Genomic DNA, 26,694 nt, shown 5'->3' on the forward strand with positions numbered 1-26,694 from the left:
CCAAGTTTGCTTGTGTGTTGATTCAGTAATTCAGCAGAGTGTTGACTTGTTCTGGTGTTAAAGGGACAGTTCACCACAAAATCAAAATTACATATATTTCCTCTTCCCTGTAGAGCTATTTATAAACCTTGATTGTTTTAGTGTGAGTCGCCGAGTGTTGGAGATATCGTCCGTAGAGATGTCGACCTTCTCTACACAATAATGGGACTAAACCTTGATGTCCGTTTCCAGAAATCACGACCCGGTTACTCGTGATACTCTACAGACCTTGTTGTGAGCAGCTTCATGTAGGAACTATTTTCTACATCCGCCAACCGTATGACTGCGCAGGAGGAAGAAAGACAAATAGAAAGAAAGTAGTTCCTGCATGAAACTGATCTGTGGATAATCACGAGTAACCGGGTCGTGATTTCTGAAAAGAGAAATTGTTGTGGAGTTTTTCAAATGACTTTTTTGGGCAATTTGAGCTCCACAAGCCGAGTGCCATGTAGTTCCTTTATTTTGTAGAGAAGGCCGACATCTCTACAGCTGATATCTCCAACACTTAAATAATAACACTACATGTAAGAGGAAAAATATGTCTTTTTGATTTTGGGGGTGAACTGCTCCTTTAAGGGGACCGGGCCTCACTTTGTGTGTGTGTGTGTGTGTTTGTGTGTAAGAGTGAGCTGATCCAGAAGTCCGTGGCAAAGCTCCAGCATTCCTCCACTTCTTATGTAAGACCTTTGGCTGTGCTGCATGTTCACGGTCATATCCTGAGGGGCCGGGATGGTGCTGGGACAGCAGACAGACAGCAGAGCGCTCAGTCATGCATTCATACTGAACTTGATTACAGCATGTGTGGTCTGCATGTCCCAAATCACCTGTTGCATCATGCATTGGGTTTTTTTTGTTATTACATCGCTCGGTTTTTTCTCATTCCTATGTGACTTATATTTGTCTCCAAGTAATAATTCCAGTAATCCCATTTCCAGTAATGACTCAACTTGAAATTACAGAGCTGCGAGGTCTTGTGATTATGGAGTTTTTATTCCAAACAAAAGGAAAGTAACAAACCCCGAGAACGTGGGAGGACTGGAAAACCCTAATCCTCTGCTTTGAGTGAATAAGCATTAGCAATACATATGATCTGTGCGAAACCTAAAGCTAATGACATATCAAGGACACAGGGGTGTGACTATATCCTGTATGCGTCAGCGGTGGGGTCGTCTCAACCTGTCTGTACCTTCAGGGTAAAAGAAAACAAGGCCTCTTTCCTATACGACTCACTTTTCCACTCTTTGTCGCTCTCTCTTCTCCACCGAGTGAATGAACCTGACTCACACTCACACACACACATATCTCAGACTACCATCTGATTTGACAAACTAAAAATGTTACTTTCTCCTTTTCTTCCCCTCTTTTCATGAGATCAGGTGTTTACGTTGCGCCCCGGGTCGCTCCCCGTCGAGAGAACAGTTGATATTGGCGGCTGTGGTCCATTGTTCAGAAGGTGTGTAGGCCATAACAAGAAAGCACAGTAAGTGGAAGAGCTCCAATCAGTAAGAAAACCTTTTTCTGTGATTGTAAGTGCAGTTCCATCATTATTTATCCCCACCTTGTGGCCACAATCAGCACTAATGCACTTCAGTGGAAGAATTATTCCGATCCTTCACTTAAAGCGACTATAATAAATACATTTATGATAACGATGTGTCAATGTGACCATTCTGTTTCCATATTGTTAGCAGCAGAGAGAAATATTAGGTGTTCATGAGCAGATAAAAGAACTTCTGATCTACTGATTTAATGTGTTTGTCTGGATAAACAACGCAGCTCAGACACAGAGCAGTCCTACAGAGTTCAACATTTCCCGTGCGAAATATTAGATTTGTGTTTGTTTGTAATAATAATAATATATTAGACTCGTATGGCGCTTTCCTAACTCAACGACGCTTGACAGAGTGACACAAAGAGAAGAGGCGGTCAGTGATTGAAGGCCGTGCTGAACAGGTGAGTCTTAAGTGATGATTTGAATGTGGTGAGTGAGGAGGAGTCTGTAAGGGTTTGAGGTGGAGCGTTCCAGAAGTCTCTGCCCCCCCAGGATTTGAGATTGGTCCGGATGGCGGGGGACAGGAGGTTAGCAGCAGCAGAGTGGAGTGTGTCTGTGGAGGTCAGTCAGGTTATGGAGGGCTGTGTAGGTCATGAGGAGGATCTTGTACTGGATTCTCTGCCAGTGGAGCTTGTAGAGGACGGGGGTGATGTGGGAGTGGGTGAGAAGACGGGCAGCGGAGTTCTGGATGTGTTGGACTTTATTGATGATTTTTGAGGGTGAACCAGAAAGAAGGCACAATAAATCCAAAGCAGCACAACAAAAATAAAACAAAAGAAGCAAGTTGTGCAGGTGAGACAAAAACAACAACCTAGAAGCTTCTAAAAAGATTCTCATTAAACTTTACAAGCAAATACTAAAATCATATAATCAACAAAAGTAAACAAACAAGAAAGAAAACATGAAGCAGCATACAATAATGTAGTGTGTGTGCATGCGTGGGAAGTGTGTGTGTGAGCTGCACACACACACTTAGATGTGTAATTAGGAGAAGAAGAGAAAAAATAGTCAAACAGTTCAAATTTCATAAATATTTATTACATATCAATGAACAGAATCGACTACTTTCACAGCAGTGGTCTACAGCACTTGTTTAAAATAATTGCTCAAATAATAATCATAATAATATAGTTCAGTTTCATTTGAGGCCACATTTGATACACACACATTTACAAGTAGTACTTGGCATTAAAAACGATGGCGATACAATATTTTAAGACACTTGGTGTTTTTTTTGTTAATTTTCTTTCATTTTGATATCACAGAGAGGTTCAGCAACAGTCTAAACAGTAAATATAGATTCAAATACAAAAAAAACAAAACAAAAAAAACAGTGAAAATGCCAAGGGGAGGTCGGAACGGAGAGACAGAGATACAGGAGAAGTAGGAACATCGTAAGAGGGAGAAGCAGTGTCTCAAACTGTAACTGCCAGGCATCCCACACTCATTCAGAGGAACACACACTAAAGTAACCCCCCCCCCCCCATCCTGCTCTTCTTCTTCTTCCCTTTTTAGTTGTTCTGAGTTGAGTTATAGAGTTGGAGGGGTTCACACTGACAGGCAGGAGAAAAGAGACTCATGCAAGATGTGAAGGCTGCTGTGTTGTGAACACGCCGCGTCGAGGCGCTCTCATTCCCACACCAGCAGAGAACCACTGCTCCCAGTGTGTTGCCAGTGGATCCTTAAAGCTTTCTCTTTTGGTTGTACTGACTGTCTCGTGTTCGTTACTGAGAACATTTTCCCTGTTTCATGTTAGATTCACACATGACTGATGCAACTTCGTCAGTGCAGAGGAGAAATATATTTATACTGGAGAATGCAACTGCAGGGAAAAAAGCTGACGCTGTAGTTTCACGTACAGCTGCAGGTGAGCGGCTTGAAGAGCTGGAAGCTGGACTTGTATTGATGGATGGATGGGAGCAGCTGAACAGAGTATGAAGAGTTGTAATAATAGGAAAAAGATAAAGCTGATGTCTAACAGTGTGTGTGTGTGTGTGTGTGTGTGTGTGTGTTACTGTCATCACTAAAACATGTGTTGCACAACCTTAAAGCCTTATGAGAGAAGTATGTGCCAGTGTATTGTCATTTAAACATGTAGGCATGCGTTTCTCCTTCAGTGCACGTGAACATGCATGTGTGTTAATTCCTTGTTTGAAGGGCTGTGACTTGCTTTGTGTGTGTGTGTGTGTGTGTGTGTCTGTGTGTGTGTGTAAGAAGGCATGAAAGGAGGTGAAATAGCAGTTAAAATATAAAAAATAAAGCTACTGCGACACCACAGAGATCAGCATGAGCGTAAATCTAGTTTTTTGACATCGTGAAAGAGAGAGAGAGAGGACTTTGTGTTTGTGGTGTCAAAACTATGGGAAATAGAACAAGCTCAACAAAAAGTCCCTTTTTCGTTTTTTTGTTCCTGAAATTTCCGGTCTCAGTTAACATTGGAGTCAACGGGGCAATCGAGCGGCTCTCCTGTCACTTTGAGACTCAGAGTGCGAAGTGTGTAAATCAGTTTGCTCAGATTCTTCTACACTTTAGGGAAACATGGTGCATGAAGAAGAGAAGTTAAAGAGAGAAGAGTTACCCACTCTAACTCTGAATGTTCCCGAAAAACGCTAAATATTTCGGATAGTATTAAAGATACAAACAATAATTTGGTAACACGATCATTTGGATAATGTCGTCAATGAGCTGAACATTTAGTTTTAAAGGAAAGTTCTGCAAACTGACTACCCTGGGCTTCAGACATTTCCTAAGAGTCCTCCAACTTCATGGAAATGCAAAGCTACATCTCGGGCGCACCACTTTGAGTTCACCCTGTTAGAGTCTCAGTATAATAAAGAAAGTCAGGATGCAAGAGACAAACTGGAACAAGCGGGAATAAAAAAGTTACTTGTTCTTTCCCAGGCAGTTTATGAATGGACACATGGGACGGGAAAGAAAGAAAAGTGTCCCCGGTCTCCTGTGAATTGTCCCATAATTCATAGCTGTGCCTCGTCCAGGTGTCCCAGCTGAGAATCAGACTTTTAATGGACACCTGAAATAAAAACCAGCATTGCTTGTGAATCTATACCAGGATTATTTATTTTATATTGTTATTTGTTATGCTTTTCAGTTTTAGTTAGTTAATTCTAATTAAAGGGACAATTATCTAAATTCAGATTATGTTTTCTGTGTGTATTTTAAACGGTTTACTGTTTCAATAATTGGGGCCACTTCAAAATTAATTATTATTTTGCTCCTTCCACACACAGAAACAGACGACAATTAAAGAAAAATGTCACACTTTTTACTTTATGACAAACTTCTGGTTTTGTATTTTCAGTTTTTGTCTATAATTCCTTTGCTGTACCATCGTCTCACGCCATCACACAGGACAGTCTAGTAAAACATCCACACTTATTCTGCCGTCTCAGGTTGCGATTTGCTTTATCACACTATGTTTGGTATGATGTTGCAGACCTCATGGTTTCCAAAGAAATGTGCAGAAATGTCAATACATGTGGAAAAGGCAGGTCATGCAGATTTCATTCTCATGGGGTAAAATGTTGAGTGCATGTGGCTTAGAGAGAGTGTGTAAGTGAATTTATCCAAACTGAATGGAGATGTGGGACACCATAGTAATCTGACGAGGACTACAATCATGGCTGCTACTGTCAGACACCAGAATACGGTGGCTGTTAGAGGTGGAGTTCAGTGGAGGATGCTGGGAAATGGCACTTGTGGGAGACTTTGCCTCCAGCCCTGTCTACCTGTATACTGTGAATAAGGAGAAGAATAAGGACTAATATGTGCAGAGAGCATAAAACATCATACTTTTACTAAATATGGGAATAAAATGGATTTTTATAATATATCTATAAATATGCATCACAGGCATGACAGGCTTACATGCCTGTCACTGTGTATGCATGTTCATGTATAAACAGATGTACACATACATATGCATATCATACAACAAAGTGAAATTGGAAATAATCACATAATATACAACACATATTAAGCTCTAGCAACTTCAGAGGGCATTGTGAACGCCGAGATTTCTGTTGTGCCTCGGTGCGCAGATTTACATTCAGTTTGTGGTTTGTGATCAAACCTTTAACATTATCTGAAGGCAGAACTCTGAATAAACCATGGCAGCTTACACAGCCTCGGTGCCTCTTTGGGTTATTTGCTCCGGGGCAACACAAACACCCAACACACACACCGGCTGAGAGACTGCTCGCGGAAACAAACGCACACAGACACATGTTCGAACTCCCACTGCACCCATCTTGTCTGATGAATGGGGAGACCCAAGATACAGGGATATAAACACGGGAGGGGGAAAACAAGAAAAAAGAATTCAAACAAACAACAAATTAAAAGCAAACCAACCAAAACAATAACATAATGGTGACAGTATGGGAGTGGGTGGGCAGAGAAGTGCACGGTGGGATTGTCTTCACTTTAGGTCCAGGACATCTTCTTCGAAGGATTTGGAGAGGGCGAACGCGCTGGCGAGAGGCGGGCTCTCCGCGAGTAGGACCCCCTTCTCCGGCTCGGCCTCCGAACTGGACGAACATTGCAGCTGGACGTCCAGGTCTGTCTCAACAGACTCTGAGGCTAACCTGTTGTGCACAGAAATACATGACTCGAGCTCGGATCACATCATGAAACTGTTAAATGTGTGTGTGTGTGTGTGTGTGTGTGTGTGTGTGTGTGTGTGTGTGTGTGTGTGTGTGTGTGTGATCACCTGTCGCTGTTTGTTGACGTCAGTGCTCGTGCTTTGGGGTCTTCGTCTGTGTTCTTCTTGCTCATCTTCCTCGGTTTGACTGTCCCACTGTCTGACTTCCCACTTGGTTCCTCTGTCAAGCCTTAGTTGGTGTGTAAGAGAAAATGTACAAGAGTTAAAGGAATAGTTCAACACTTCGGGAAATACGTTTGATTCCCGAGAGTTAGATGAAGAAACGATCAAAACCACTGTCACAGCTAGCAGCCAGTTAGCTTAGCATAAAGTCTGGAAGCAGAGTCTAGCGTGGCTCTTTCCGAGGGTAACAAACCCCCCCTACTAGCACCTCTAATACTAATTAACTCTAATTAATAAATAATAATAATAATTCAAAACAATTAATTAAATAAATTAAGTGTAAGGAGAAAGCCTTGGTATATAAATGGATTTTAAGAATAATAATTAAAAATGTTTTTTCTTTTGACAGAGCCAGGCTAGCTGTTTCCAGTCTTTATGCTAAGCTAAGATAACCGGATTAATAAAATTAACTTAAAGTAAATTAGTTATTTAGTGTTTACCAAGCAGCTCCTTCCGTGTGCGGCTGGCTATCTCCTTGATCTCCATGCGGGACAGGGAAAGCGAGTGTGTTGCGGAGATGAGAGCAGTCGGGGGCACCATGGCGGGGGCCGGCGTCGTCAGCACCTTGTTGACCAGAGGGGACTTGAGGGGTCTTTCGATGCTGCGGCCCACCAAGTTGCACAGAGGGATCCTGAACATGTGCTTACATGCTGATTCACCTGCATGGAAGAAACCCAGATGACGAGAAGGGTGATGGAAGGAGAGAACAGCGGGTAAATGTCAGAAAGAGGAAGGGGACAAAACATGAAAACAAAGATGGGAATAGAGTGTCGGAAAAGAGACGCATATAAATGGTGAGATGTGTGGCAGTTAATGAGAAATGTATGAAGCACTTTTATTATTATTTTTGCTAAAATAACCTAACTGAGAGTAGTGACTATTTCTCAAAATAGTGTGACGTTTTGGGAAATATGTTTATTTGAATTCTTTCCGAGGGTTAGATGAGAAAATGGATACCACTCTCACTTATGTCTGGTGATATTTCTCAGCTGCTTACCTCTCTGACTCTTAACACAGCTAACTACTAATAAGCTAAACTAAGTTAACAGTTTCCCCTTCTTCTTTAGGCTAAGCTAAACTAAGCTAGCTGTTTCCCCTGCTTATTTAGGATAAGCTAAACTAAGCTAACTGGTTCCCCCTGCTTCTTTAGGCTAAGCTAAACTAAGCTAGCTGTTTCCCCTGCTTCTTTAGGCTAAGCTAAACTAAGCTAGCTGTTTCCCCTGCTTATTTAGGATAAGCTAAACTAAGCTAGCTGTTTCCCCTGCTTCTTTAGGCTAAGCTAAACTAAGCTAACTGGTTCCCTCTGCTTCTTTAGGCTAAGCTAAACTAAGCTAGCTGTTTCCCCTGCTTCTTTAGGCTAAGCTACACTAAGCTAACTGGTTCCCTCTGCTTCTTTAGGCTAAACTAAACTAAGATAACTTTTTATATATCTTCATCTTTACTGGATAGACATGAGATCAACCTTCTCATTTAATCTGGGAATAACTATATTTCCCAAAAAGTCAAACTATTCCTTTGAAACCCTTGTGGTGGTGCATTCAAGGACCCTCTACTACTGATGGAGTTGATGGAACATCAAACTCACTACACAAACAGCAAGCAAACATACTGTAGATGTTGTTGAAAGCATGACGGGAAGCTGTCATTTCATGTATTTAAAAAGAGTCCTTGAATGCACCAATAGAGGAAGTTTTCAAAACAGACACTGGCCTGGCTGTTTATTATGATGGGTAACTAACCTCGAGCGAGTGTCAAGTTGATTTTCATAGCACAGTAAAAATTAATCGTAAACAACGACTGGCTCGGAGAATCAATCTAAAAAAGTAGCAAAATGACCTTATTTGTGACTTTGAGTCTGGAGGTTGATGAGCTGATATAATAAAACTAAACCTCCATATTCAAATGAAGACACTCTAAAGTGATTAATAGTCCTATTTACTGAAACAGCATGTGATCTTAAAATTAATCATCCTTACTACAGAGAGCTAATGTGATGTAACTGTTCAGCCATTTATAGCAGACCATCTATTATTCAGGGGAGACTATAAACGCTTAAAGTCTGTTTGGGACACAATAAATGGATGTTTGGAGTTTTTCAAACGGCACAATCTGCAGTGTGCCAACCTGCAGTGACCAATTGTGCCATTGGGGAGCAGTATTGCAGTTCAGCAGGCACACTCTGCTCCTTTTGAGGCAGGCTGATAGTAACATGGATGAATCAATGTGGAGGCTACGCCGCACAAAGAGGATTGTCTCATCTGAAATGTCAGCGGGTGAGAGGTGAGCAAAGAGCCACGGAGACAAATAGAGGGTCACAGCGGATGTTTGACAGGTACACTGTGTTCGTGTTGTTACAGATCCTCTCTCCTGTACCTGCGCTGTCACACAGTGAAAATGGCAATAATGTGAGGGGGGAAAAGCATGCAGTTATTCGGAATATATAATCACAGAGATCAGTATATTCCACATGCGCTTCTGGACCAGGGGAAGTGTCACACTGCATCACACCGGCAAATGAATCAAATATGAATATTGAGGGTTGTTTTCAGCACTAATTGAAGTCAAATTCTCCGCAGCAGAGGGATGTTTTGCTGCAGGTCTTTGGCGTGTGTTTAAGCCAGTGGAGGTAGGTGGCGGCTTGCAGCCACATCAGTACCAGCATCTTGTTCACATTACTGATGCGATTACATCAGATGAAACCCTCCCCAAGGAGCAGATACGGCAGGCGCACAGGCAGTTAGAGGATGGGATTTTTGTCAGCACCCCTTCTACCTCTCTCCCCCACCGTTTTCAGCCTCCCCCACTTCCTCCCTCACCCCCAGATTGTGGCACCACCGTTTGGACTACCACTTTGGATCGAAGAGAGGGCTGACAAAAGTCTCCATGGCGACAGTGCAATCTGTAAATCATGCTGCGGCAGACGTGTCTTCTCCTTCCCTCTTTCCCTTTTCTCCCCCCTTCTCTCCCAACCTTCTGCTTGTACACAACCCCTCCCTCTCCTCTCGCTCTCATGCATACCTTCTCCGCATCTCTTCCCTGCTGTAATTTTAAAACTCCTTCTTGATCGACGTTATCTCCTCTGCCTCACTTTTTCACTTTGCACTCTATCACCTTTCCCCCCTCCCTCTCCCTCTCCCCTCGCACTAATTCTTTAATTAGAAGAAGGGGGATGGGGAAGACATAATGTTCACTTAACATTCAACCAACGTTCAAGTCAACATGCCGCCTCGGAGCAGACAGGGTGGTACACTCTGGGAGCATGTGCATGTCAGTGGGGCAGCATTATGAGCATTATCTTTTATGAACTGAGGACGAGTTGTGGGAGAATCCTGCAGTACCTTCGGCATCCTTAGACATGTACAGGGAAAGCTTGGTACCATAGGGGATCCGTATAGAATCTGAACCAGGGATGAAGAAGAGGGTTACACAAAACTGAACACACACACACACATACAAACACAGTGGGTTCTGTTAGATGTACCGCTCCCAGTGATGCAGAATCATATGCATAACAAGCTAAAACAGGAAAGAATCCCTTCGAGAGAAATGATTACCCGAACCGGCCTAAAAGCATAAAGCCCGTCCTCGGCTAATTGCGGCAGCGACAGTCAAACCTTCCTCCCTGTTAGCCTTAATGGGACCTGTAAATACCCACAGGAAAGCAGACACTGTCTGCCTTCGTGCTGCACACAACCAGGACATTTTAATAATTGTTTTTCCTCAAGCCTCGTCCTTCCCCGCAGCCGTCAGAATTACAAGTGCATCTGAGGATGACTTTGTGTCCCTTTTAACATGTGGAAAGTCTAACAACGAGAGGTCGACATTGCCATGATCCATCAGTCTGAATGACAAACCTGTATACCATTAACGACAGATGTGCATCACAAATATGAGACAGTTGTGTCAACGTGGAAGAGGTCAGCCACGGGGGGAGGGGAGACTCCGGATGGTCAAATACACAATAAAAGATGGAGGAGGGGGGTGCACGTATTGATCCTCAATCATCCTTGAAAGCTCTTCCTCCGAGGACTGTGACGGTGCTGACGGTATGTGGGTGAATAGTCTGTTCCTCTTTTTGTAATTTGTGATTTGTAAGACCTGGAAGGATCATAGCGATGCTTTTTAACATTTCAGTCCTTTAGCTACAAATTACATTTACATAACTGCCAACCATTTTCTTATTATTATGCATTTCCTGTATAACCAAAGCCTGATTTAATGTATTCCTCTGCGCCACAGAACTCTATTGTTGTCCAAAACAATAAAAAAAACTCATCAGGGTACAGTACCTGCTGGTCCTTGAACACACCAGCAGGTAACGTTTCCAACAATAATCCAAGAACAAATAAAACACTAAAAATATTACATTCATTATTTTTATTGTGTTTTAAAGCCCTTCCAAGTTTTCTGTCAGGCTGGATGTTTTTTATTTTATTTAACCATGAATATTTAATGTTATAGAGAAATACTTTATAGTTTCCAGACACTTTAAAGTAGCTGCAAATTCATTTTCATATTATACTGAAATAAATGGCTGCAGGGCTGGAGATTAATCTGAAACCTGTGGAAAATGGTCGGTAATAGGCTAAAATATGTATTATTTTACTTGTTATAAACAGTAAAAGTAAGCTTTGCAAAGACTTTGAGGATCTGGATCTTTCCCAGTGCCAACAAAGAGGACATCATGTCAGTACTGCACAGTGAGAAAGGATGAGGTAACAATGATAGGGGAGATTAATGAAATGAAATACTCTGCCCTAGAATACGACACATGATTCAACTGTGAGAAAGAAAGAACTCTAGCTGCGGCTTATGTAAATGGACCTGGAGCTTTAGGCTAACTTGGCAGCATCCAAAGTCAAACAGGTCTGTAGGCGACGTTGACAATTGAAAACCTTTAATACCGAAGCTTCTAATATCAACACCCTCTGGTGCTTTCGCTGTGCACCGGGGCTTACCGTCGCCCAGCGGCGAAGGGAACACGGGCATCTCGTAGCCGGTGGGCGTTTGCGGGGAACTCTGGGAACTGGTGTCTCTGGAACTGCAGTTGGAGGCTGAGCTCACCGGAGCCGACGACACAAAATAGATGTCCGACTGTGGGACGAAAAGACACAGAGAAGAAATGAGGACACTACAGACACAACAGGGATTGAAATTAGAGGTGAGACGGCTACTTGTGTTTACGAAAGTGTAGGTTCACCCATAATGCATTTCTACTTCCTTATCACCAAACTTTTCACCAGTTTTAAATCCACAAGTAGTAAACCTCTTAATGTATTGACCATAATCGTCTTTTATCATTTGCACAATATAGTGAAGGTGAGATCTCTTCTGATCCAGACAGTCGAGTCATCAAACCTACAGATCATTCCCAAAGCTGCAGCGAGGGTTATAACAAAAACTACAAGTAAGAAATGATAAAACTCCTAGTTTTCAGCTCTCTGTATCTTTAAAGTCTTTAAAGAATTGATTTAAAGTCCAGATCACAGACTCCCTATTGTTTCATGATGCTCTAAGAAACACAAGATCCTCCACAGCTGCTCTTTTACCCCGAAAACCTTTCAGGATGCTACTTTTAGTACAACCTTTATATATTAGACTTGCTGACTCAGCGGACGGCTTTAAACGACATCTCGAAACATATCTTTTTAATCTTTTATGATTTATAGCAACACACATTTTCACATTCTGTGCATCAAAGGTGCTATACAAATAAAGTAAAGTATACAATAAATGATTACAAAGTTGCAGGGCATGGGACATGATGAAGCTGTCAATCATACTGACCCGTGAAGCAGCCAACTGTAGCTCCGGGACTACGGATGTGTACACAAGGTTCCCGTTGACCACCAGTCGGATCTCAATGGAGTCCGTTGTGAAGGCCAGGATGTAAGGAAATGCACACACTGCAAAGACAACATGAGCACATAATGAAACCAGGGAGTAGAAATGCTGCTCGACTCCCACAAAAGCCATCATTAGCCGATGATTTATGCAGAACATTGAGAGGCGCAGCAGCCCGGCTGAGCATCTCCCGGACGCTTCCCCTTCTCCTCCGGTCGATGTGAAATGTACAACAAGGTGAGAGCCAACTGCGGCACAGCATGGACGACAGTGTCGACAAGTAAAAGAAGCCTCTGTAAAACATTCAGAGGTCTGACAGGAGCAAGTGGAAAGGAAGAGAAGAGTTTTTGTCCTCCTGCACTAGGTGCAAACAGTTGCTCATTTACACAACCTGCAGATGCGGAGCAACATTAGCATTCATTTCACAAGTTGTGATGAATTGAAGTCACATTGTTCAGCAGCTAGTCTCTGGGTGCACGGTGGGTGAATGCCTGCAGAAAACACCTGGAAATGAGGTTGATGGGAGCAGGGACCGTGAGCCAAAATAGGGGCAATAAAAACGAAAAGAGCTGAAAGACACTAAAATATGACGACGTCATCCTAAAAATAAGAAATAAATCCTCAATTTAAATAAAATGATTCATCAGATTAAATGATTTAGTTATTTATTTTATAAATTAACTTTCTTTAATGAATATAACTCGTCAGTTTTGAGGCAGGTTGCTACACGTAAGTGAAAATGTTATTTTTAAAAGCAACAAACGAAGCAAAAATATTTTGTGAATTTTGCAAATCATTGTATGTTTCTACTAATACTAATAATATTAACGTAGCCTAATCTTTCTCTGCAACTGTGCAGAAATACAGAGTTTAAATAGAACGAAAAGCAAATGTTTTTAAACTATTTGTTCTAAATTTGAGGCGTTTTTGTTATATAAAAATATTGATTAGAGTTTAACTGTTGCTTTTAGACTGAGGCTCTCCAATATGTTTCTGTGTGTGTGTGTGTGTGTGTGTGTGTGTGTGTGTGTGTGTGTGTGTGTGTGTGTGTGTGTGTGTGTGTGTGTGTGTGTGTGTGTGTGTGTAATTGGGTCAGGTTCACAGGTTCAGCAGCAATTGTATTTGCTTTTCATAAAAACTCCCACACACACACACACACGCACACGCACACTAATAATCACACTGGACGCTTGTGGCTACACACGGTGTTTCCATGGCGACAGGCCAGCAGCATGGGCTGGGTGGGGCCCGAGCGTTGTTGCCGTGGTAACCTACCGATAGCGTTGGGCATCTGGTTCCAGCTGAAGTGGAAATCGGACGTGTTGGACTGGATCATCGGCGTGGAGCCGTTAAACGGACACACCTTCTTATAGGAGCAAATATCTGCAAGACACACAGGAAACAGGTTCAACTTGACAATCAAATGATTTACTTTCTTATGTTTCTTTGTGTGTGTTTAGTGAGATTTGACATCTATTTGTCCGTGTATCCAGACATATCCTAAAATCCATGTCTGACTCTTAATGGAGCCGTTTTTATTCCAGAAAGGTGCAGTGGCAGAGGACAAACATTCAGGCTCAGCTAAATCAAGTTAGGGCTAACGATTATTTTCATTATTGATTATTGATCCCATTTTCTCAAAATCCTTTAAAAGTCAAATAAATTCACTTTAATATGATATAAAACAGACTTTAACAACTAATTGCTTATGAAAATAGTTGATCGCCTCATCGTTGCAGCTCTAAGTCAAATAACATGGGAGATGTTCAGAGCTAAAGTGAGACTCACAGTTGTAGCACAGCAGCAGACCCGCCTCCCCGTCTTCATAAACATCAATGGCTGCTACAAAATTGACCTGCAGGCAGAGACAGAGGGATTAATTTCAAAGGTCACGTGTGAGAGACAGTTTCTGACAAATAAAGCCACGTCACATACGCTCCAGATTCTGGGTAACCATCCAGTTACTGATTTAGTTTACTCTTTCAAAGGAGAACTGGTCAAAGCAGAATAAGATGGTTTATTAGAACAGCTGTTCATCCTCCAGCCTACTCATTCATTCGCCAGCTGGTGTGAATGACAACGTGTTGATTCACTCAAGCAGCCTGACAATCAGCAGATAAATAAAGCCACTAACTGAGTCTCAGTTCTGCTCGACTCTAGCAAACATAACAGAATGTGTGTGTGTGTGTGTGTGTGTGTGTGTGCCTCACCCTGTTGGCGTCGACATGATGTAGCCGGTAGGCATCTCCAGTGCTCTCATTGATCAGGTCAAACTGATGTTTATAGGCCACACAGATCATATTGTCATTTTCCCCCGTCGGCCCGTCCACCAGCGCCATCACCACGGGCGGGTCACACAGACAGATCTCCTGATGGTGCACACATGGATTGGTTTAAATACTGTAATGGAAAATATGGACTGCATACATATATGACTGTTTCACGTTGTGAATGTAAAACTTGGTAAGCTTTAGAAAAAGATCGTGGTTTGGGGTTAAATAAGTACGTAGTTAAGCCAGTACGCGCGTGATTCATCATCATCATCATCATCATCATCATCATCATCATCATCATCATCATAACATAATTCACTCTTTTTTATTCTTACTATTACACTCTTATTTTCATTTTCATTTTACTTGTAGACAAACTTGAGACCCGATTTGTATTTGTTGACATTTTGGCAAATTAGCAGCATTAAAAGTATGCTTAACTATTAACAGCACGCCGTGTACGCAGAGATGTGCAGACATCTGGAGGTTTTGTTTTCTGATTTCTAAGCGGATTTATTGGAGGTTTATTCACGATGAAGAATAATTATATCAATATAAATCTAAAAATATGCATGTCTGTGTGTGCAGACTTGATATAATATAATCTAGATCCCCAGAAGTAGCACATGTCGTACATTTTTCTAATGAAATTCGTGCAATTTACATTTTATAATTCCCCCAATTGCTTTAAAAAGGGAATTAACATTCAATTATCCTATTCATTCATTCACTGTTGAATTCATTATTCTATCCAACATCCATTATTGTATTGGCTCATGTAGAGTTTGTCGTACCCGTATGTACTGAAACTCCTCCACCGGGGAGTCAGCTCCCGGGGCGACGGCGCTGAGGCCCTCGAAACGTGGATGTTTCCTGGTAATGAGGAGGAGTTTGTTCCTGATGGCTGCTACTATCCTTAGCTCTGAGCCGTGGTGGGTGTTGATGGAGTACAAATGACAGCCTGGGACAAAGAGACAGACAGTACATTGGACGTGTGCTGCGCTGCAGGTGCTGTTCCCTGGCATCATCCCACAGATCAATGCATCCAGTACAGACAGCTGGCATGACACCAGCAGTGGGTCAGAGGCTGTGTGTTTGCACCGCTCATGAAGGTCACAATATCTTGCTTTAGGCGGACATGTCTCAGTGCATTAGGAGGAGATCTCTTAATGGCCAGTGTGAACAGGAGAAATAATTGCAGCGAGCAGAAATGTGAATGTGGGGCCTGAATCACAGCACATTTCTCTAGATGAAAGGATATATTTCTCTTCTTTGTTGAAGGCTTTAATTTACAGTATGTGCGACACTGTTGTTTATTCTTTACCTTTAGTTTTCTCCAGTTTATTCTCGCGGCTGTCACACTTGCTCCTGACGAGCTGCTTCTCCTCCAGGCCTCTCTTGAGCGTGCTGAGTCGGTACACATAGAGCCGAGCGTCCTTCCCTGGGAAACAAAACAAAAGCCACTTCTGTTTTGCATGAAGGTTACTCTTAATTTGCCGTCTCCTTTATAGCATCCTCCCACGGCCAAACAATGGGGTTGTACTGCAGGAGGATTACTAGAAGGCTTCTTAAGGCTCCAGCTCTCTCAGAAGCTTTAATCAAAGCCCACACACAGTCGTGACAAATGTTTGCGCTGCCATCACATAATCACTATCAAAACCGAGTCAACCCTGTTTGTCAATATGAGGGTTAGCTAATCATCTGCAGGGTAATTAATGACATGCTCTTCTGGTTGAGGCAAACATGGGAGGAATCCTAAAGACATTTGTTAATCCACAGCAACTGTATATACTATTTGTGTTATTTAACGCTTGTAGGGTCCTGCAGGATAAACAGACACACACTCTTTTGTATACACACACACGCAACCTCTACAGGGATTGGTTCTCTATAGGTCATCACAGCCGGAGATCAATGTGCTCTCTGGGCCAACGGAGGTGGAAAGGGTAAGCATGTACAAAACAACACAGACAGACGACAGAGATGAAAAATAAGAGGGAGGAATGGGAATAAGGAGAAAGAAGACGAGCTGTAAATACTGCTGAAATGAAGAATGAACGAGAGGATGCTGCAGGGAGTGGGGGGGGGGGGCCTACCTTTGTCCGCCCTGGTGATGAGCAGGTCCTGAGGCTCGAGAACGTGCACCTGCTTCACCACCATGGTTCTGTCAAACACCTGCACTGGGGCCACAGACTGCGTCTCTGAAACACGACGCAAACATCTCAATAAAAAACATATGTCACAGCTGAGGTTAAAACATTTGTTAAACTAAAGAAAGATGCGCGAGGATCGACTGCGTGGCACTCACCAGCGTTGGACAAAGCTGGATCAGGGCCTGAAACGTTGGACAACATCATTATCATCATCATGTTAGCTGTTAGCCATGGCTTTCTATTGAACGGATATGGATGATGCCTTTATTTGAGAGGACATAGGGAGATATCGATTAAGGACCTCACCATCCAGCAGCATGACCCCCGCCGCGTCGGTGGCAGCCAGCAGAGACTGACCCCAGGAGTCGGCACACACGATCTCGTAGGGGAATGTGCTGCTGAACGACTGGGACTCCCATGGCTACAGCAAACATGCACATGCAAACAAACACGGAGATGTACAAAGAGACATATTGGAATTAAGATCCACTTGCTGTGGGAAAATATAAAAAAGAAATATTCTAACCAACAATGTTCTCTGTCCTGAGTTTATGACTTAATAACAGGTTCAAAAGTCTTTGTTGTTGTCATACTTATTTTGAGGCTGAAGTGCAACATGTTCTAAATACGACTAAAAGCAAACGTCCGTTAAACTAAATGTTTTTAGATTCTGTAAGAGATTAAATGACTTGTTAAGATAAAGGTTTTGTGCAGAGTAACGTCTCAAACCTCTTTTCTGCACAGGCCGGTGGTGACGAGGCTCGTTGGGGCGTCTCCTCTCACGATGGTCTTCAGCTTCAGAGCCTAAAAAACAAAGTGGCATCAGATGTGACACAACAGCTATCGTGTATGCTCTGGCTTGCAGTGCTGGACGAAGGACTCAGACACTTAAATAAAGAGTAAGAATGTAAGTGATGAGAGAAACTACTCCAGCACACGATGCAGCTAACGTAAGAGTACAAAAACGTTATCATGCATGTGACGATATTAGAGCGTCAACACAGATGAAACAATGTGTAAGTTGAGGTGGAGGTAGCTTTAACAACTTTATGTACACTTATTGTTGGTATTTTAGTTCAGTAGTTGTAAACTTCGGGTTTGGTCTCCCTCCAAAGGATCACTGCAGGAAGAAACTACATTCTGCTTCATAAATGTAATGAAATATTGGCTAATATTACATCTTTGGGCCTTAAACAGTTATTTAAATGAAACTTTATGAGGAGATTAGAGGAGAAATTGCTGCTAACAACTGATTGAAATCCCCAACGACACACAGCTTTCATTTTATTGGGTGAAAAAGATTGAGAACCACTGGTTTAATCTTCAACAATGCAAAGATTCTCATGTTTTTAATGTACCATCTTAATCTGAGAAGTAAATACAGCTGCCGGACAAACGTAGTGAAGTTAAAAATACAATATGTAAAGTTGCATAGATTTTCCAGGCCCAATTCCTTCAAATTCAAGGACCCAACACAGCATACAGCATTACTGTGACACCCTGAGATCTGTTTATATGAGAACTAGCTCACAGACAACAATTACAAAGAGAAAGAGGCTTGAATGTGTGAACAGCAAAACAATGAGTAAGAAAATTATATTCTTACATAAAATATATAAATTCAAGCACTTTTCAATAACTTTCAAGGCCTTGATTTCCACCCCCTTGAAAAATCCAGAACCATGCAAAATGTGTCACTTTAGGTTGCCTGCATTTTAAACCTACACTTAAAGTAACCGGTCCCTAACGTGTTTGATATTTAAACAATATGTAGAGCACATGGACTCTGCATGAGACACAGGAGTGTGTGCTGCATGTGAACCGTGCATACACATGGAAGGACAACAGTTTTTATTCCATCTCTAATAACATGCCTGCTCTTGTTGAGTCCCGGTGTCCACGCTTGTTCAGGAAAGACTCATAAAGTCATAATACATTAAATAAAAGGCAGAACACAGTTTGCACCGACGCTCAAGCTGCAACAATTTGATCAGATTGACAATTTCCATCCAAGCTGCACAGTCAGGCATTTCCTATTTACATATCTGCATACACAGGCAATCTGGAGGTAATGAAATCAATACCACCCAACAGAACAACGGGCTGGCGGTGATGTGTACTATCCATAAGAAAATACATATTCTGACCCACGACAACATGAACGCATCGCACGTCGACGGAGTCAGTTTAGTTTAGGATAAACGCCTCGTCTCTGCAACAGTGGATAATCAAAGACTCGACACGTCTACCTTGCTTTGTTTTCACGCTTTACAGCACGACGTGTCGATGCCTTGGCTTTGTGTTTCTGGGCAGAGAGCGACAGGAGAAAACAGTAACACCAGCAACAACAAGGGATGAAGGTAACAAACAAAGACAGAAGCTTGAACACGTGTGTTTAGAAGTGTTTAAGGAAAGGCTCTGGATTTGCTAATCTGATTTCTTCTACTGTTTCTCAGCTGAACAAAATCTTATTTTGGTTTGAGGGTAAAGCGAGTATCAAGAACAATGTTTAATACTCGTCTGGTTCACAACAGGCCAAAGAATATCTATTATCCAAAGAACAACCAGAAACTACTTATTCCCATAATGCCAGAGGTCATGTCGGTCCAGCACCAGACAGTTCTTCACACTTTGTGTTTTCAGACTTTGTTTGCGTATGATTATAGTTATGCCAGCTGTCAGCAGGTGTCCAGTTCACTCACTTCACACTTCATCAGAGTAAAAAGTCACAGATCTGAGAGATGCTTCTGTTACAACCGCAGTTTCTCTATTTGGTTCATCATTGAGTCAAAATTGAGAAATGCACAAGCGCTGGTAGATAGTGTGGGAAAAAAATCATTTTATTCATGTATCAGGATTTTATTTTTTATGTATATTGAACTTGTTATTCTTGAAGTCACTGAGAAATACTACAAACCTTTAAGAGTTTAGCATGAATGATACAGTAAATAAATATATAGTACATAAAAGAGGATTTCTTCCGTTTTTAAGATATTGATTTAATCATTGAGGCAACTACAAAAGGTGAATATGATTTATTTTACAAAATATATATATATAATTATGTTCCTGAGCAGTTAGATGATAGTTTAACGCTGATATTATGCTCAATGATACCAATAATCTGTGTTTACATGTGCATGGTGTGTTTGTGTGCCTACCTTTGTCTGGGTGTGTATCCTGGCTTCCATGTGTGTGTACAGGTGGGTGTTTCTCTGGTTTACTTGTAATACTGTGTGTGTGTGTGTGTGTGTGTGTGTGTGTGTGTGTGTGTGTGTGTGTGTGTGTGTGTGCGTGCGTGCGTGTGTGTGCGTACTTCCTTACCTGCCCTATTCTGACAAATTCGGCCTGCCGTGCCTCCTCCTTCTTGCGTGCCGACTTTGGAGACTCTGGCAGCACATCGCTGAAGGACCGCCGGTTTAACATGTTCTGGGGAGAAAAAGGAACCTAAACGTGGAACACCAACACACACACACACACACACACACGCGCATACACACACAAAAGGGAAAGAGAAAGCAGAAAGGGGTCTTAGAGACTAACCCTGGCAGGGGGTGAGAACAGCAGCAGTGAGAAGTAAATGGTGTTAGGAGCAACAGTGAACAGAGGGGAAGAAAACAATAGAATTAAGATCAGAAAAGATGTGAGGAGACAGAGCCCTGCTGAGAAAGTCAGCATTGCAGTAGTATCCAGTCCAGTGTGGTGCAGTATGCAGAGGCAGACTGATGGCTGCAGTGGAAAAGTGACAAGGAGGAGACAGAGGAGACAACGCGGTCGAAAAGTACGTCCATCCAAGAATTAGCAAGAGTCTGGAGACAGCAGTGCAGCCGTACCTTGTGCAGGTCCGGCATGAGGTCTTGGTAGAGCGAGCGGATCAACATGTCAAGGGTCCGCTGGCGCTTCTGGGCAAACGTTGGCGTCTCCAGTGTGGCTTTCTCTCCATTGATTACTGCAGGAGAATAAGCAAGATTACAAAAACAGGAAATAGGGAAGATGAATGTATTGGTTATATTTAAATACGTTTTTCTTTTCTTACATTTGACTAATAAAAAGTCCCTGAATTCTTGGTGATCAGTAAATACAGGCGGAGATGGGAGCGGGGGTCCAAACAGTGGAACGCTCTCCTCTGAGAATATCTTCAACCTGCGACAAAGAACAGACATGTAGCGTCTCTCTTACACTTACAAAGGATGAAGAGCATCACACAGTATAGTGAAGTCAACTACTCATCATCCTCCTACGTAAATGTCCAATCAGTGACGATGGAAAGCCAAGAACTCCTTAGAGCTTTACTGACTGAGAAAGCTGAGTTTCCTGCTCGCTGAGTTGTGCCGGCAGGTACATGCCTACATGTACCAGGATGCATTGCGTGCAAACTTCTGTTGCGGCCATATCCTCCTGCACGGCTAACGCAGCTCTGGACTCTCTCTGCTGCATTTCTTCGGCCGTAAACTCTGGCTCAGATAAATACGGCACAAACACAACAACCTCTGCACTTGTGTTTTGGGATGCCATGTTCTCAGCTGTTAAACGTATGAGGTTTGCAATGAAAGCGAAGAGAACAAGGACGGTCTGTTTTTGAGCGGCATCTAAAGCACGAGTGCCGCCTGCTGACCCAGAGGCGGAGAGTAGAAATCAAAGTTGAAATAGTTTGTGGTTCTTCCCTGCAGCCAACTACGTCACCTGATGCAGGAAGAACATCACATTTAGCATCTTCTTGGACAATACAGCACTCAATTAGGATTTTATTATCTCAATCCACTACTTTTACTATCAACACTGATTGGACATTCACATAAAAGATGGTACATTTTCCCTTAAATCAAATCAAGAGGACTAAGTAGGTATAGAAAGTCTGGAAAGCTTTAATCAAAGCACTCACCTGTAACTGTCATTCTGGCTATTATACCTAACTAATGCAAAAATATCTGGACGTGAAGTGAAGGAAACACTGATTATACAGGAGACACAACAGAAAGCCATGTGTCTTCATGTTCCAGCGCTGAGGTGGTGTCTGCTCAGTAACTTCTGAACATGTCGCTGATTACCACTTCATTTCTCTGACAATCATTGTCCATGTGAAGGATACGGGTGAAGTGCGATCTAATCATAGACGGCTTGAAGGACGACGATGCGTCATCCCCTTCCTGGAATACTATGGTAACAATGTCATTTCCAATGTGTCTCTTTCTCTCCACCTGGACAGACACAAGAGACACAAGGTGAGGAGAAAACTAACCTCAGTACAGTGATTCATGGGAGGCAGGAGGAAGTCTTTAAACCTGGATTAATTGATTTTATGGTCACTTAGGGGCACAGCAACAAACCGTAAACACAACGTTGATATATAACCTTATAAAGTTAGAAGGAGTTAGCACACAATTGCCTATTTACACATCCAGCAGACACAGAGCAAAATGAGCGTTCAGTTGGAGTCGTGTTTCTTTGCCCCTGATGAATTTAAGGACAATATCCACTCTTGAGAGTAATTACCATACGGGAGAGAGCGAAGCAGCAGCTATCTGGAGTGGACGCCACAGATGAAAAACAAACTCGGCGTTTAGAGGAAGGATGCAATAAATAAAGAGAGCGCATCTCGGTCACGGGGGAGATGGGGCGAGCTCACCTGCAGGAAAGTCGCAACACAAACCAAAACTCCAGCAGCCGATACTGCGAACAGAGAGCTTTCCCTGGCGGATGTTTACTTTTACGTAGAAGTCTCACACTGTTGCTATCTGTGTTAACAAACAGCGTGCCAAACTACGATAACTAACTTCAGGTTGTTTTTACAACACCAGCATGCACCTGTACCTTTCACAACAATTTCATTTGGTGCTGTAAATGTGTTTATCTGAGCTTTTTCACTCAAACAGCTGCCTGTAGTGATGAGAGCTGAGAGAGTCAATCAACACAGTAAAACCAAAACAATGAGACTCCACAGAGCTGAGGGGGACTATAGAGTTGGTGATTATGAACGACATCTTTCATATTACATGTCATTTCATCCACTGTGTATATACAAATATTAATTATAGGAGCTTTACGGTTAATGAGTCTGCATCACTATGGGCTGCATGGACTTAGAGCAGCTGTGGGAGAGGTTGTCTTTCTCACAACAAACATCTTCTAAGCTCTCGACACCATAAACACCTTCAGAAGCGGCAATCATTTCAAGTCTTTGATTTCAAAACTTCAGAGGCAGCAACAACGAGCATCTCCTGCACTTCGTTTTTCCTTCTCTAGTTTGCTTGATTCATTAGAGAGACATCATAATAACTACGACCTCTCGGCTTGTGTTCCCATCAAATCATAGTCCTCAGACAATGAAGCTCTAATCAAGGTGTAAAAATACCAAGACACAACTGATACTAATGTGTCCACGTAGAATAAAAGAAGAGGATGAATCCTTTAAGCTTTAGTGCCAACACCCAGTCATAATCTCCTCTTGTGCACAATACATTTTGAAATCTAAAACACATTTTGTTGTCAATCTTTTCATGCTCCTCAGAGGAAGAACCATTTAACACTGTGAGCCTTCTTATAAAGCTACAAACAGGCCTGAGATTACTGAACACTCATGATCCAAAGAGGATAAATCCTTGTAGCATTAACCTCAGACTGTACTTCTTACTACCAGTAAGTCTATACACATAGCAAATTATAGCATCCAACACTTGTGGTGATAATAACACTACTTTACATCTCAGAGCGACTCAGGTGTGAAATACAATCATATTCTTCCCTATTACACAGTTTTATTCTCTCAGGTGGACGACAGCGCAGCAGTCGCACTCACATGCACAGACTGTTCCTCATTATTGACCGCCAGAATGTCTTTACGTTTTTTTTATCTTAAGAAGAAATCCAATTATGTGTCAGATATGCTAAGCAGTAACCCTTTTAAATCATACTCACTAATATTGGCATTACAGAATGGAGCTCTACAGTAAAGCATTGGCGTCCTTTCTTCTGCTTGTCTTCCTTTAGTGAGCACATTTTGCCAAGTTGGCTGCCATTGTACTGGCTTCCTATCAGCGCCATGTTAAAGTGGAGTCTTTTCTCTGCTAAATTACAGCGAGATGAAGACCTGTGACTGATGTGCAATTAGAGTTTCTGCCATTTCTCTCATACCAGAGTAAAGCACAACCAGAGGGTGTATTTCTTTTGCTTTTTTGATTTATTAGGACAGTTTAAGAAAGACTGGAAAGGGGGAGACATGAAGCAATGGGGCCAGAGATCGGATACGAACCTGGACCGCTGTAGTAAGGACTTAGTACACAGGGTTCCTGCTCTACCAGGTGAGCTGACAGTATCAGGTGGTAAATTACTTACTCGACCATCCAGAGCTTTGCAACCCTGCCATGTTAAATGGGCCATTTAAGTGACACTCCAACGCCGCCGCACACCCCCGGAGCTAATTGCTGCAAGCGACTGACTTGGTGTGAATGCAGCCGAAGAGCCTACGACCCGGCGAGTGGCTCTGTGAGGCTGTACTGAGCTGAATGCAAACGTCAGCATGCTAACACGCTCACAATGTCGATGCAAACGTTGCAAATGTTCAGCAGGTATGATGTTTACCATGTTCATTATCTAAACTTAGGGTATTAGCATGCTAACATTCGCTAATTAGCACTAAACACAGAGTACAGCTGAGGCTAGTCGTTAGTTTTGCAGGTATTAGTCATAAACCTCAGGGGAACATGTATGTCCAATGGCAAACTTCCACTCATAACCACAAATGTAAGCCTCAAGGTGGCGCTAGAGGACAAGTCAGGGGATTGTCACGGTATATCAGATTCATCCTCTGGGGATCCTGAACGTCTGAACCACATTTCATGTCAATCCAATTGTTGAAATATTCCATTCTGGTCCATAGTAGTGGACTGTCACTCAGAAAACAATGCACATGCAGACACCCACCTGCTGTTTGTTCTCTTTAGAGTAGGGTAACATGGTGGACACATGGAACATGAGCTCATGACCCTGATACACTGTGTAGATGGAGTTAATTCCTGTAGTGTCATCTGCAGGTGGACGGAGACAGACGAAGACAAAGAGAATAGAGATATTCAAAAGCCTTTCACTTTAAAATGATGTTGTAAATCAGCGGATGTGAGCTCTCTTACTCTTGGTGTCTAGCCCTCCGCGGTAACCTGCCCATCCCTGCAGCGTAATGGAATCACCCAGCAGATTGAGAAACTTATCGAAGCTTTCACTCCCCGTCTCTGCAACAAACACAGGACTTATGACTTTGCAGATATCTTTTTATGTATTGCATTACAGTCTGTTTTGATACAGGGATAGTTTTGGGAAATACTCTTATTCTCTTTCTTGCCGGGAGTTAGATGAGAAGAGTGATACCGCTACATGTTTGTACACTAAATATGAAGCGTGTGAAAACAGATGGCTCCTGGCTCTGTATCAAAGTAATAAAATCCACATGGCTAAGCTGATTTATTAACATGTTATATTTTGTTTGGTTGATATGTACAAGAAACATGTAAAAAAGACATAAGGGGGGAGGGTTACGTGCCGGTTGGCAGATTTCTCAATGCTAAGCTAAAGTTAGCTGCTGCTTCCAACGGACACATATGAAAATGGTGTCGATCTTCTCATCTAAACATTTCAAAGCATTTCTCAAACTATCCTTTTTAGTTTGGACGCTGAAATAAAGTGAGAGGGATTTACCATTGCTAAACATCTCGTCATCTGTCAGCTGTCCGTCTTTGGCAAACAGGACGCCAAATTTAAAGTTGACAGAACCCTATAAAATTATAGCTGGGTTAAAATTATGAAATCATTTACACTTGCTGCTATTGTAAGAAAGATGATGCACACAAAAGGTATTTTAAAAAGGTGCAAAATGATCAGTCTTTGCATAACGATACACAGAGGGAGTATTTACTCGACACAAAGGCGGTATTAATAGCGTGCATCTGCTGTACAATTACATTAGAAGATATAGAAAGGGACATATAATTAATATGTTTTCTTCCTGTAAGATTCAAGACAATACAGAATCTAAAATACCTCTTGTTCCTCCAACACCAGCAGATCCTGAGAACAGAGAACATAATAATTATTACAAACACTGAGCAGCCTGAGGACAGTATACTGTGTGTATGCAGCGGATCAGGCCCGGCATGAAACGGACCTGTGCTACATTTCATTTGCTCTGAATCTCACCTTCTGTATCTCCGGGTTGAGGATCTCCCTGGGGCCTTTCTCAAACCTGTCCATGTTCATAGCACTGGGAGTAAGGGAGGGAGGGGGAGGAACAGGAGGAAGTAATAATGGAAAACAAGAGAAAGGGGTGTTTAGGATCGATGGGAGACAAATGGCCTGAAGGGTTGCACAGAAAAATGAGCGAGACCTGATACAGGGGATTTCTCATCCTGCTTGTCCCATTTGTCCTCATTCATTCTCCGTCCGAGCCGGAGGAGTTCATAATCTCCAATCTTCTGCTGCACGCTTCTCGTTATATCTCGTGACCCGTCACTCACAAAATCTGCTACTGGAAACATAATGTCGGAGATACGTGTTGCCAGATTTTCCGAGCGATTGGGCTTCTTTTATACGACAGTGCTGGTAAAATAAAGTCCGGTTCCAGCTTCTCAAATGTGAGGATTTCTTTCATACACTATCGAACATTTAAATATCTTTTTCAAAACAAGCTAAAATGATTACGTCCACTTGGGCACTGAACATTTATAATGGCCATTTTCCAAAATTTGCAAAACATTTTTCCGACAAAATGATAAATAAAATAAAATAAACTGATGGCGGATAAAAACAAATGACATTTCAATTCTTCACAAATAGAAAATGTTTTTCTCTCCATCCTGCTTTTCTTTTCTCCTTCTTTCTTTCTTCATTTATTTTACATGCTGTCCCCTGTTATTCATTTGTGTCTTTGTATTTGTTAGTATGTCCAAATTATTTACATGTCAATGAACAAATTGGAGAATAAAGGGGGAAAATAATACATTC

General features: G+C 42.2%; 1 protein-coding gene across 6 annotated transcripts in view; it reads right to left on the reverse strand.

Moving 5' to 3' along the window:
- Positions 1-2,607: 2,607 nt before the first annotated feature.
- The window catches only part of garnl3 (GTPase activating Rap/RanGAP domain like 3), a 66,746-nt gene continuing 42,659 nt past the window's right edge, over positions 2,608-26,694 (reverse strand). For 2 of the 6 annotated variants that reach the window (XM_029444714.1, XM_029444719.1), the window contains 25 exons: positions 25,891-25,954; positions 25,735-25,761; positions 25,393-25,468; positions 24,831-24,929; positions 24,625-24,728; positions 21,794-21,902; positions 21,587-21,632; positions 20,741-20,847; positions 20,538-20,653; positions 20,029-20,151; positions 17,434-17,508; positions 17,011-17,125; positions 16,860-16,886; positions 16,648-16,752; positions 15,876-15,992; positions 15,346-15,512; positions 14,489-14,647; positions 14,067-14,133; positions 13,554-13,661; positions 12,222-12,340; positions 11,393-11,528; positions 9,773-9,832; positions 6,875-7,093; positions 6,321-6,441; positions 2,608-6,195 (listed from right to left, as the gene is read on the reverse strand). In XM_029444714.1, coding sequence (XP_029300574.1) covers positions 6,030-6,195; positions 6,321-6,441; positions 6,875-7,093; positions 9,773-9,832; positions 11,393-11,528; positions 12,222-12,340; positions 13,554-13,661; positions 14,067-14,133; positions 14,489-14,647; positions 15,346-15,512; positions 15,876-15,992; positions 16,648-16,752; positions 16,860-16,886; positions 17,011-17,125; positions 17,434-17,508; positions 20,029-20,151; positions 20,538-20,653; positions 20,741-20,847; positions 21,587-21,632; positions 21,794-21,902; positions 24,625-24,728; positions 24,831-24,929; positions 25,393-25,468; positions 25,735-25,761; positions 25,891-25,954 — 2,632 coding nt within the window. In that variant the 3' untranslated portion in view covers positions 2,608-6,029. The remainder of the gene's footprint in view (positions 6,196-6,320; positions 6,442-6,874; positions 7,094-9,772; positions 9,833-11,392; positions 11,529-12,221; positions 12,341-13,553; positions 13,662-14,066; positions 14,134-14,488; positions 14,648-15,345; positions 15,513-15,875; positions 15,993-16,647; positions 16,753-16,859; positions 16,887-17,010; positions 17,126-17,433; positions 17,509-20,028; positions 20,152-20,537; positions 20,654-20,740; positions 20,848-21,586; positions 21,633-21,793; positions 21,903-24,624; positions 24,729-24,830; positions 24,930-25,392; positions 25,469-25,734; positions 25,762-25,890; positions 25,955-26,694) is intronic. The other 4 variants (XM_029444715.1, XM_029444717.1, XM_029444720.1 and 1 more) reach the window with 4 other exon arrangements.

Source organism: Cottoperca gobio, chromosome 12, assembly GCF_900634415.1.
Source record: "Cottoperca gobio chromosome 12, fCotGob3.1, whole genome shotgun sequence".
Lineage (NCBI taxonomy): Eukaryota > Metazoa > Chordata > Actinopteri > Perciformes > Bovichtidae > Cottoperca > Cottoperca gobio.